General features: G+C 52.3%; 1 protein-coding gene across 1 annotated transcript in view; it reads left to right on the top strand.

Moving 5' to 3' along the window:
- LTBP2 (latent transforming growth factor beta binding protein 2) overlaps nt 1-12629 on the top strand; it is a gene marked incomplete at its 5' end in the record, with an annotated part of 89938 nt that overhangs the window by 19028 nt on the left and 58281 nt on the right. The window contains 1 exon segment of the mRNA XM_081137551.1: nt 839-1085. Within this exon segment, the coding sequence (XP_080993677.1) occupies nt 839-1085 (247 nt within the window).

The following is a 12629-nucleotide window of genomic DNA, read 5'->3' as shown; positions in this document are numbered from 1 at the left end:
CCCTAAAATAAAGCAAGGCAGAGACCTGGCCTGGGCATACCTCCTTCCCCAGTGTTTGCTGGACCTGGTTTGGCAGTGGGGCTATTGTCTGGGGGTGGTGACAGGTACCTACCTGGCAGTTAGGTGGGGGCTGCGAAATCTGCTTCTGCTTCACACTGAATACTCTCCCACTCTGTTACCAGACCCCAGCCTCCCCAGACCTCTACTACTCCTAGAACATTCCATGTTCCTTCCAGCCTCCAGGGCCTTGCACTTGCCTATCCCTCTTCCTAAAAGAGCCTGCCCATATCTTTTCCCGTCTACTTCCTTTGCACCAGTCATATCTGACTCTTCAGAGAGGCCTGCCCTGATCACCCCATCTAAAGCAGCTGGCCGGGCACGGACCTCTGCATCGCCCGTGATAACGCCTGATACGACATTATGCTGCTGTTTTCTTGTTTCTTACTGGTCTCCCTCACTCGAAGACTGCAAGCTCCATGTGGGCAAAGGCTTTGTCCGTAGTGCCTGGCACATAGTAGGGGCTCAGCAAATAATTGTTGAATGAATGAATGGCAGATGGAGGAGACACTAGATTTAGATGGCCTAGCATGAGCTCACTGTGCTCTCCTAGGTTCCCACCTGCTCCCCAGAGGAGGTCCTGGGAGAGGTGGGCAGGCCAACCTCGCCCTGAGGCCTATGGGTAGACGGGAAAGAGAAATGGGGCCAGGGAGCCGTCGGAGGCCAGCAGTTGGCTTCCTGCTTGAGTGGAGGAGGCCAAGCAGCACGAGGCAAGGGGCCCTTCTGACGGAGGGTGCCAGCCCCCCGGCCCCTGCCCTCACCCCTCTCCCTGTCTCCCTAGCCGTGTGCCAGCCGCCGTGCCAGAACAGGGGCTCCTGCAGCCGGCCCCAGCTCTGCGTGTGCCGCTCCGGCTTCCGCGGAGCCCGCTGCGAGGAGGCCATCCCTGAGGAGGAGTTTGACCCCCAGAACTCCAGGCCGGCCCCCCGACGCTCAGCCGAGGGTTCGTCCAGCTTGCGCCGGAGCAGCGCAGCCAGAGAAAGCACAGCGGCCAGAACATGGCCACTGACACCACGGCTGCCGCCAGCCAGGTAAGTCCCCTCGTCAGGGGGACGTCGGGCCTGGGGCTTCTCCCTTAGACTGTTGGGTGAAGATCTTGGTCCTTCCTTCCCTCGTCCTCACTGCCCTCCCATTCCCCTGCCCCCTCCAGATGTGCGGGGAGCAGGTGCTGGGGCTGGCGTAGGCTTTGCCAGGCTGGGGTGGACAGGGAGGTGGGAGGTAGGACAAAGCTGAGGTGGGCATGTCCCTGGGACCAGGCTCTTTAGCTGCCAGTCCTGGCATTGTCACTTCCTAGGTGGGTCACCTTGAACAAGGTACCTGATTCCTGCTCAGTGGGAGGGGACAATGATGACCGTAATCATGGAGCTGTAAGGATTAGGTTAGTCAACACAAGGAAAGCGCTAGAACCGTGCCTGGCAAGTAGTAAACTCTTTATAAATGTCTCTCCTTCCCCTTGTCCCCCTCCACCTGTGGTCTCAGCAATGCAGAGAGGACTCCTCTGCCTGAAAAGCCCCTTCGGTTCACTCTCCACCCAGCGCTAAGCCCTCTCCTTGGAGGGCTGAGAAGGAGCGTATGGGGGAAGGGCGTTGAAGAAAAAGTGGGCAAAGGGAGTGTTCACGGGCAGGGTTCCCTGGCCCGCGTGCCAGCTGCACTGGCGAGGCTTTTCCTAGCTCAGGCAGGAAACCTGAACTTTGTAAACTGGTCCATTTCTAGAGAGCTGTGTTTTCTCTTTTGGTTTTTCAGGTTAGTTTTTCCATTCGCTTTCCACTTAGGAAGTTCTTTGTGAGATGTTGCAACCTTGTCTTGCTGAACTAAGGGGAAAAAAGGATTTGCCCTTTCAGAGGCCAGGAGAACCAGGGAGAAAAGATGGGTCCCCAGTGGAAAGCTCAGGAGAGAAAGGAAAGGAGCCTGAGGTTGTCCAGCAACTCTGAAGAGGAGGCCAGGCCAACCAGGGTCTTGGTAAGGTGGAGTTTTAGGGCCCGACCACCCAAGCAGGCGGTTTCCAAAGGCAGCCAGGAGCAGAAAGAGCTGAAGGATGAACTCAGGTCAAAGCCTAGGGGGCTCCAATGTCAAAACCAGAAGAGCCAAACCCTTAGGCCAAGGCCTGGGGATGCTGAGACAGAGAGGGGCAGAGCTAAGTGTCTAGGTGGACAACAAAGGGGCAGGTGGACATGGCCTGAGCTTTGTTCTGAGTTGTCCCAGCTGTGGGTTTCAGGTGGTGAGAAGGCACCTTGAGGAGCCCCAGTGGTACCAGCTCCAGGGCCAGCCTGGGGCAGGGTGGGAACAGAGTCCTTCTAGCTGGACTTCCTCCCTGCAAGCTCTCTGTTGGCTTGTGTGATTCATTCATTTCATGATGTACTGATCTTCTCTGTATGTGTGTGTTCATGTGTATGTGTGTGTGTTCAGGTATGTGTGCATGTGCGTGTGTGTGCCCATGCGTGTTGGAGGGTGGTTGCTTGGCAGGTGATTCTGCTCTCACACCCTTGAGTCAGAGCTATCTAATATCCCCTGCCCGATCTTGCCAGCCCACCCTACTCCTCACATTCTTCAAGGCCCATTCCTGCTTCCTCCAAACCTCCCCTCCCAGGTACTTCTACCCAGCTCTCTGACTTCCTGCATCACACATTGGCATGCATCTCTGTGGGTCTGTGCCCTGTGTCTGCAATCAGACTGTGTGGCCTGTGCCCTAGAAGGCAGGGACTCCATCTCACACCCTGGATTTCTCTGCAGCTCCTCCCACGGTCCTAGCTTATAGAAAGCACTCAGTCTGCATTTGTACTATCACTTGGTCCAAACTGAAGAGTTAGCATTGAACCCTCACCCTGTGCCTGGAACTGAGGGCATGGCTCGGAGTGCAGGGGGAGGCTCCCTGCCTTCCTGTAGCACTTTTCACTCTGCTTGGGGTGGTCTGTTTATTTGTTCCCTGGACCAGGAGCTCCTGAGAGCAGGGACTCTGTCCTGCTCATTCATGAATGTGGCCCTGGTACTTAAAACTGCAGGTACTCATTCAACAGAAGTTGAATGAATAAATGAATGAGGCTTGATGCTGGGGAGAGGAGGAAGCTGGGAGGAAAAGGGGATGAGCTATGGGAGCCTTTGATCTCCCAGTGAAGGTTTCATTTGTGCAAGACGTGCTAGAGGGCAAAGGCCCAGGGTGAGGTCTGTGGCCCACAGCAGGGCCACCCTCTTTGAGCTTCACAGGCTCCCTGGCCAGGGGCTACTGTGATGTTTTTAATGAGCTGCATCCTCCAGGCCAGCCCAGTCTCTCTGCCCTGGGACCTCAGTGCCATGAAATCTGGGAAAGTCCGAGTGGCCCGCTGTCGGCCCAGCTGTGTTTTGCTTCTGGAGGCCAAATCCTGCTTGCGTTGTGGTGTCAGACATTTCCTGTGAGTGTAGCCAGGTTTCCCAAGCAGCTGCTTGCCTCTCTCCTGGTGGCAACTTGGACAGGCCCTTGGTGTCCAGCTAGAGGGAGTGACATGACTCAGGGGCACTCTAAGAGCGAGAGAGGGGTACAAATGTCCAAGAGAGGGAGACACTGCAGGAATTGGTGACAGCCAGAGGTCCCTGTTAAGAGAGGATTAGCTAGAGGCCAAAAGACTTGTGTCCCAGAAGGAAGATGAGAGGGAGAGGCCAGGAGAGTCTGAGGCAGCAGGCAACACACCCTACACAGAGCCAGACATGGATAGATGTTGTCCAGCTGTGGCCTGGTCTGACTGCTTCTTCTGAGGTCTGGGGAACAAGAGCCAGGCAGCTGGGGAAGGGCCTTGAAGATTGGGGAAGGGGTGGTTACAACAACCTGAAACCAGCAGACCTTAGAAAACAGTGCTTCACACAGTTCTCAACTCTGCAACGGAAAGGGAATTGCCTGGGAACTTGTTAACATGCAGCTTCTGATTCAGCAGGTCTGGGGTGACTGTCAGGTCTCAGGTGATGCTGATGTTGCTGGTCCATGGACCACACCTTAAGTAGTGAGAATCCTAGCCTGAGTCAGTAGTCTCAACCTGCTAGGATTGCAGAGAGGATTAAATGAGATCACATGCGTAGAGCACTTAGAATGGTGCCTGATTTGAGTTAGTGCTCAATACCTGTTCGCCATCAGCAGGGCGGTTCTCTTTGCCTTAGGGACTGGAGTGGACAGAAGACTGTGGCAAAGAGCAGACAGAAAACTAGGGTGCGTGCATGTGGCTGTGCGTGTGTGTGTGTGTGTGTGTGTGTGTGTGTGTGTGTGTGAGTGCAGACCTGCTCTGGGGAGAAGCCAGAGGTCAGACCCAGCCTCGCGGGAGGTTTGACTAGCAGATGCAGCAGTAGCACCAGTGGTGGCTTTGTCCAGCTTGGTTGTTCCACCAGGACGAGTCTCAGCGGCTTTATGGCAGATGGGATCAAGGGGAATTGTCACATTTCTCAGAATGGGAGGAACTTCCACTGGGTTTGCCCCTTAGCCTGACCTGAGGACTTAGAGGCTGACTCCTGGGGACATTTAAGCATCTTAGTCAGTACTTGGGCAACAAGGAGCCTGGAGGACAGTGCTGAGCACAGCAAACGGGGATGGCAGAGAGGTGTGGACCCCAGTGGGCTCTCAATTGGGCTGGTGGTGGCTTTCAGTGGGCTGCTCCCCAAGAAGGCAGCTCTTCTCTGCATACTCCCTCTCTTTATATCCTCTGTATTAATTTTCTATGGCTGCAATAACAAATTGCCACAAATTTAGCAGCTTAAAACAATGCAAATGATTACCCTACAGTTCTATAGGTCAAGTTAAGGTATCACAGGGCTGAGTTCCTAGAGGCTCTAGGGGAGAATACATTTCCTATTCATTCGGGTTGTCAGCAGAATTCAGCTCCTTGCAGTTGTAGGACTGAGGTCCCTGTTTCTTTGTGCTAGCATCTAGAAGCTGCCCACATTCCTTGACTTGTGGCCACCTTCCTATCTTCAAAGCTAGCAATGGTGGGTGAACTCTTCATGTTTTGAATTCCCTCTGCTTCTTCTTTGGCTGAATCTCTCTCACTGACTCTTCTGTTTTCTCCTTTAAGGGCCTATGTGATTACATTGGGCCTGGAAAACCCAAGCCAATCTCCCTATTTTAAGGTCAGCTGATTAGCAACCTAAATTCCATCTGCAATCTTAATTTCCTTTTGCCATTTAATGTAACATGTTCCAAGGCATAACACCAGGGGACAAAGATCATGGGGGCCAGCCACACCCAACCACTGCCCCCCATTCCTGCTGGGACCCTCCATCTGAAGTGTGATAGCTCCATTGTCAACAGCTTGCCACAAGGGTAGCCCTACAGGACCTGGCCCCAAAAACCTTTCTGACATCTCTGATGCTCACCACTTGCTCTCCTCATTCACCCTGCTTCTGCCATACCAACCAACTGGTGTTTCCCCAAACATGCCAGACCTGCTTTCACCTTAGGGCCTTTGCACTATGCCCCTCCCTGGAACACTGTTAGTTTCCTAGGTCTGTGATAACAAATTACCACAAACTGAGTGGCTACACCAGAAACTTATTCTCTCACAGTTCAGGAGGCCAGAAGTCCAAAATCAAGGTGTTGGTAGGGTTGTTCATTCTGGAGGCTCAGAGGGAGAATCTGTTCCATGCCTCTCTCCTAGCATCGGTTGGCTCCTGGCAATCCTTGGCATCCCTTAGCTTATAGCTGCATCATCCTAATCTCTGCTTCTGTCATCATATGGTCTTCAGTGTATGTGTGTGTGTGTGTGGTGTCCTTCTTATAAGGGCACCAGTCATTGGATTTAGGATCTACCCTAATCCAATCTGACTGCCTCCAAACCTAACTAATTACATCTACTAAGACTATTTCCAAATAAGTTAATATGAACAAGTTGGGGGTAGGACTTCAATATCTTTTTGGCACACACAATTCAACCCACATCAAGCACTTCTCACACATATCTGGCTTGCTTCCTCCCCTTCAGGTCTTTCCTTCTCAGTGGGGCCTTCCTCAGTCACCCAGTTTAAACCTGTGTATCCCAAGCACTTCCTACCCCCTAATATTTTTCTGCACAGGACTAGCATCTTATATATTTTGCTTATTTATTTGATTTGTTGTTTTCCTTACCCCAGTAAAATGGCAGGTCTGGAAGGACTTTACCTGTTTTCTTTGCTGATGTATCTCCAACACCTCAAATAAGACTGGCCTGGAGTCGAGTTGAGTAAATATGTTCTTGGCTGTCTATCTGCACTATTTCCTTTACTTTCCACAGCTCTGCAGTGGGTTCCCAATGACTCCATTCTACTGATGAGGCTCAGAGAGGTGAGGTCACTTGTCTCGACTCCCACAGCCCTGCCTGGGACACAGATCTGTGCCAAGCCTGTCTGGGCTCTTGTCTGTGGGGACAGGGCAGAAGGGTGGGGTCACTAGTGCAACTCCTGCCCAAAGTCCAGCCCTCAGTGGTTAGTGAGTGCCGGGGCCACTGAGCACTTGTGTATGCCTATGCGTGGGTGGTCAGAGAACTTGCTGCCTTGGATCAGGACCCTGGTATTGTTCAGCCCCCATGTCTCAGTCCCCACCCTCGCCCTCTTGGCACTTCCTGACCTGTGACCTTTAACGTGCTGTTGCTGGAACTGAGCCCGTTGATTTCCCAGGAGAGTGCTGCCTCCCTTTGCCCCCAGGCCTTGCCCAGGTCTCCTCTAGGGAGGGGGCAGGGAGAAGAGGACTCTGCCCCAAGGGGCAGTCTCTGCTTTTCTAGGGGAACAAAGCAACCACTCAGTAGGTCACAGTGCCTGGAGCCCCTATAGGGGAGACCCAGGCACCTCTTCCCGAAAGAATGGCAAGGGATATTCCCAGGAGACTGACGATCCAGAATAAGAGACCAGGTCCCTGGGGAGAGGGCAGCTGGGCACAGAAGGGACAGTGAGAAGGTGCAAGGAGGCAGGGGCAGCTTTGGGCTTTGGAGTCAGGCAGAATTTGGACCCTGGTACCTGCACAAACTAGTTATGCAAGTCCCTTCACCTCCCTGAAATCAGTTTCTTAGACTCTGAAGTGGAGAAACTCATACTACCTCATAGGATGGTTGAGAGAATTCACTGAAATAATGCAGGTAGAATGATAGCGGGGTGTCTGGCACACAGTAAGTCCAATAAATGTGAACTCTCTTACCCTACCTGCCTATTCCCCATGCTTGTGACAGATCAGTGTGAGACACCCCATTTACCAGGGTAGGTTTTCTTCCACCCCACTGTCTGGGCTTATAGATGGAGAAACTGAGGCAGGACAACGTTTGGCAGCTAGGTTGTCGGTCTATCCTGGGAAGCCAGGAGATCCTGACTCTGGCCCAGTCTGAAGGCTCGCTGGGCCTCTGAGCCTGCCTCCTGCTCCAGCCATCTCCGTCCCACTCCCTTCCTCTGGCTTGGGCTTCTGCTTGCTCCTTTGGGCAACATGAGCCCGTTTGTCCGTCCTTCTCATTCAAGTCCCTCGGACCCAAGACCACTCTCTAATGGAGAACTTGGAGAACTCCCTTGCCCTTCCTGGGCCACAGTTTCCCCATTTGTAAATCAGAGGGATAGAATGGATCTTCTCTGAGGTCAAGGTTTGATCCCCAGTCGGGGCACAGACAAGAATCAACCCATGAAAGCATCGATAAGTGGAGCAACAAATCAGTGGTTCTCTCTCTCCCCCTTCCTCTTGCTCAAAATCACTCCATAAATAAACATATTTTTAAAAAAGAGTTCATGACTTCAGCTGGTGGCCTCCAGCTTTGACTACTTCCATGGCTATTCCACGCTCATTCCCCCCTTTACCCATCTTCGAGGTCGTGACAAAGATATGTGATGCCTTTCACCAGGGCAGACTGTCCCTGACAGTCTGGTCTCAAGTCCTTCCTCCAGAGCAAGGCTGTGATGGGGTTAAGTGACCACACCTTTTGTGCTGTGTCACAAATTCCTCAGAGGCCATTGAGTGGCGCCCCCCTGCAGCGTTGACTCAACCCTATAATCCTGATTGAGTCAGGGGGACCTCCGGGAGTTGACTGCCTTCTTTCCTTTTCTTGTCTTTTTTCTTTTCTTAGTCTTATATATATTTTTTCCTGATTTGTTTTTATAACTCTAAACCCCAAGCTTGCCTCCTGGGGTTTTTCTGGAATTTCCCAGTCCTTAGGACCTTGACTACACTATTTTGAAAAGGCAGAATTAGGAGACCAATTTTGCTTGTAGCTGGGCTACTAATTGGCCTAGCAACCAGGGCTACTTAACTCCCTCAGCCTTAATGTCTCTATCTGTAAAATGCGAAGGACGATTCTTGCCTCACTGGGAGGTTGTGAGGATTAACTGAAACAATGCCCGTGAAAGGTTTCTTCTTGAATTATTGTAATTCTTCCTCAGTCCTGGCAGTGGGCTGAGGTATCTTCTGACACCTCTTATACGTGAGTGGGTTACTTTCAGGAGGAACTCCTCACTGAGGCCCTCCCTGGCTATCTTTTAAAGTTTCGACCTTAGGGTTAACTTTAGCCACTGTACACAACACCAGATGTGCTTCGTGCCGTAGTCTCTGTGATGGGTACCCAGCAGCTGTGCAGTGTGCAGCCTGTGTGTCTGTGCGTGGTGACCCTGGACCTGGCTCCTTCCCAGAGGGAGGTGTCTCCCATTTTCCTGTTATTTAATATTGTAAACCTCCAGCTTGAAAGTCCCCTATTTATTGGCTCACTTTTTATTTCCGCAGTGCTTTTTATTTTCCACTTTCTAATATGACATAATTTACTAATTATGTTTATTGTCTGTTTTTCCCCAACTACAGTGTGAGCTCCTCCAGGGCAGGGATCTTTGTTTTGTTCAGATAGATCCAAGGCTCCCAGCGCAGTGCCTGCTGTAGAGTAAGCATTCAATAAATAGCTACTGGATGAATACCCCTGTCGCAATGTATCCCCTGTTGCTGCCTGGAGCAAAGATGATGGTTTAGGGTTCATTTCCTTCAGAGCTTGCACGCGGCCCATCCCCTAGCATGCCATTGATCGGGAAGGGGAATCTCCCAATGCCCCCAACAGGTGGGTACCTACCCACCCTGTGTCCTTGGCCACAAGGGTCTGGAGTGAGGGCAGGCTGAGGGCCATACTTCTCTCCTAAAGTGACTACAGGGCAGCCAGAGCTGGGGTTAGCAGACCCTCAGGAGTGCCGGGAGTCTGGTGTGGGACTGTGGCAGCTGTGAAGGGGTCTCCCCCTAGTTTCTTCCATCTCTTGACCTTAGGAGAATCCCATGAACCCCTTCCCTGGGACTGTGGGTTTGGAAGAGGGAGGGCTTAGAAGGGAGTAGCCGGAGGGAGATGCTCACTCATTGGCCTCCAGCCAGAACAAACGGAAAGGGTTTTGTTGTCCCAGGTCTGAAGTCACAGAAGCCCTGCTGCTGATTTTTGAGAGGACTCAGCTGAGGACCTCCCTGACTGTCCATGGCCCTCTCCCTGCTGCTTGCAGAGTGTTCTGAAAAAGAGACAGGGGCCACATTAGGGTTTGTGCGTGGTCCCTTGGCACTTAATCCCTGCCAACTGTGCCCATCCCTGCCCAGCAGAGATGACTGGGAGTAACTGGGTGGGTCTGAAGTACTCCATTCCCACCGGGGAGAGGAGGGAAGCAGGCTGTTCTGTGCTGGACCTTTTAGTGACTGGACACGATACCAGGAGACGACTGTCACTTCATAGTCTCTGTGGCAGATACTCCAGGAACTGTGCAATGTGCAACTGTATGTGGTGACCCCGGACCTAGCCCCTTCCCAAAGGGAAGTGTCCTCCATTTTCCTCCTATAAAGCATGTTACTCCAAGGCCATCCTGTCCTCTGGGTTTAGCTGCTGAGGTCTCTCTAGGTTTCTCTAAAAGGGAAGTAGACCTCCGGGACCTTGTAGAGTGTTAATGTACGCCTCTCCAATCCACCCATATATCTGAGACCCATGGAGCTCAGGGTCCGGGCAGGGTGTAGCTGGCCTTAGGGTACCTGTGTGAATATCAAAGGACTCGGGCTCTGGGCAGATGCACCTGGGCACGGGATCTGGCTATGCTTTGCCTCTAGGCCTAGGGGTCCTGACGAAAGTCATGAGGAAGGTGGAGCCCAATGTGCCTCTCTCTGTGCAACAGAATCTGCAGCCTTCCTCCTTCCCCCATGCTCTGTCCAGAGCATTCATCTCTGGACTGGTGAAGATCCCAAGCTCAGGCCTCTGGGTGCTCAAGGGAGGGGGGGGCCTCCTTGCTCCCCACATAGAGCAAGTGGGAAGATTCAAGGGAAGTGGTGTCTGCTTTCTGCCCACTTCCTCTTACCCCCCTCCTCTCCTATTTAAGCTTGAACATGGACATTTGGCCTGGATGGCCCGAGACAGCCCCAGATCTCAGATGAAGACTGCATGATTCCCTTTTCCAGGACCCTCCCTGAGCAGAGGAGAACCAGGATCTTTCCCTAGGTTAGGAGCCAGAGAGGGGCTTCCTCTCAGCCCGGCCCTGGCCCCAGCCCTCTACCATCTCTAACATAGGAGCTATTGGCCTCCTATCTGCCCACAGCTGCAGCAAAGTGATGGAGAAAGCTCCGAGCCGCTTCCTCTTCTAATTCCCCTTCCTTGTCACCACCATCCACAGGGTCATTGCACCCCGCTCTGTTGCAGGCACTGTACTGGGTACTCTGCCCTCTTCTCTTCTCTCCTTTCCTCCCCACACCAAAGTCACCAGCTCAGTGACATACCAGAAATGGATGCTGCACAAATGTCTTTTGGCTAATTATGTTGAGTCCAAGTACGGCGTATAAATGGAGTGGGGTGCAGGGCTCCACCTGCCGCTGGGGTGGGGGCAGGCACCCAGGACCAAAGGGGCAGGGAGGCTCCTGGTGCTCACCACGGCCCTGACCTAGCCTCAGCTTAATGGGGCGTCTGGAATTGTGATTACAGTGGCAAATGTTTGGGTCAGGACCGAGTGAGGCTAAGGTTATGGTTGAGGTGACATTCTTTTCACAACAGGGTGGCGGTTAGGGTAACTTGAGTGTGGTGTCAGAATGAGGTTATAACCTGAGGGTTGTGGTTAGGGTTGGGTTGGGCTTATGTCACAGTAGAATTTAGGACTGTGGGTTTTTTTTAGTGTGGTAGGGTTGTTATTTTAACCTACCCTTTACGAGCATTATTGAGTCAGCTGGCCTACTGTGTGAAGCACTTGACAGGCTCCACCTAATTTAATCCTGGGGACAATATGGCACAGTGGTCAAGAGTGTGGGTCATGAGTCAGACCTCAGTTTCATTTTATTCCGTTGCCTACTGGCTCTTTGATACTATATGAGTTTCTTTACCTTCCTGAGTCTCAGTGTACATTGATGATGCAAATACTGGCCAGAATAAAATAAAATACAGGGTTGCAGCCAGAATAAAAGAAAGCAGGCAAAGTGCTAAGCCACATAGCTAAGTGCTCAGTACTTGATAGCTGATGTTCTCTTATCTGTATGGGTCAGAGTTCCAGCAGGAAACAGACGGCACACTCAGTGGGGACAGCTTGATAAAGGGTCTGTCCACAGGGGCACAGACAGGGTTAGGGGAGACAGTAAAGGGTGGGGGCATCCTGGGGATAGCTGTGCAGGGAAGCCCTTACTTAACCCTCCAGGTCTAAAGGGGACAGGGACCAGGGGTTACTGGAACCCAGAGTAGCTCTAGCCATAGGGCCCCTGGTAGAGGAACGCAGCCTCGGCCCACCCGCAGCGGCCCGTCAGAAGAGAGCCGGAGGATGAATACCTCTGCTTTTTGCTGGGTCCCACGTGGGCTGGGGCGAGTAGAAGATCTCCAGCACATTGGCCAGTCCCCACAGTAGCCCTGTGAGAAGGATACTCCTACTACCCCCACTCCACAATGAGGAATCCGAGGCAGGGTGACTCCAGCTCTGCTCTGCTCGAGACTCAGGAACCCGTGCTTGCAGCCATTTAGCTAGCCAGCCCCTAGAGCAGGTGAGCCGAGGCACGTGCAGACCAGCAAGCCTGGCCTGGGAGCTGCGGAGGAATGGGTCTGGCATGGCATCCAGTGTCTTTTTCAGAAAACTACGGAAACCTGGCCAGAGCTGGAACAGCATTGCGCATGGCCAGGTGTGTGGGAGCGAAGGGAGCTTGCTGGGTCATTAAAACGTTAATGTATGCAGTTTCCAGCATCCAGCTTAAAAAAATAGTAACAACAAACATTTCAAGCTTGTGGCTTTCCTCATAGCATTTAACTGATCTAATCCTCTAGGAGTTTTGTTTGAAAGGAAAGAGTTAGGGAGAGATGAAGCAAAGAGGGAAAGGAAAGACAATTAATACTCTTTCTCAGATGCCCCAGGGAATGTCTGTCCCATCCGGTGGCTTTGTGTAGGCTGTGGATGCTCAGTAAATGCCACCCTCTGGGTTGGTGGGGGTGTGTGTGTGTGAGAGAGACGTGGGGTGTGAGTGGAAAGCTGTGCTGAGAGGTCATGCCTCGAAAATCACAATAGAGTTTTTCAGGTCCTGTGAATTTTCCTTTTGAGCTCAAGGTTTTCAAATATGTATCCGGTTTCACCCCCATTCACAATGAAGAGGAAGTTTCGGATGTATGGGTCCAATAGTTTTTCCAGTTACACGATGTTTAAATCTGCCACCACTTAAC

This window comes from Miniopterus schreibersii, assembly GCF_964146895.1.
Source record: "Miniopterus schreibersii genome assembly, chromosome: 1".
In the NCBI taxonomy this organism is placed as follows: Eukaryota; Metazoa; Chordata; class Mammalia; order Chiroptera; family Miniopteridae; genus Miniopterus; species Miniopterus schreibersii.
The sequence above is the reverse complement of the archived record's forward strand: the minus strand, read 5'-3'. Positions and strand labels throughout refer to the sequence as shown.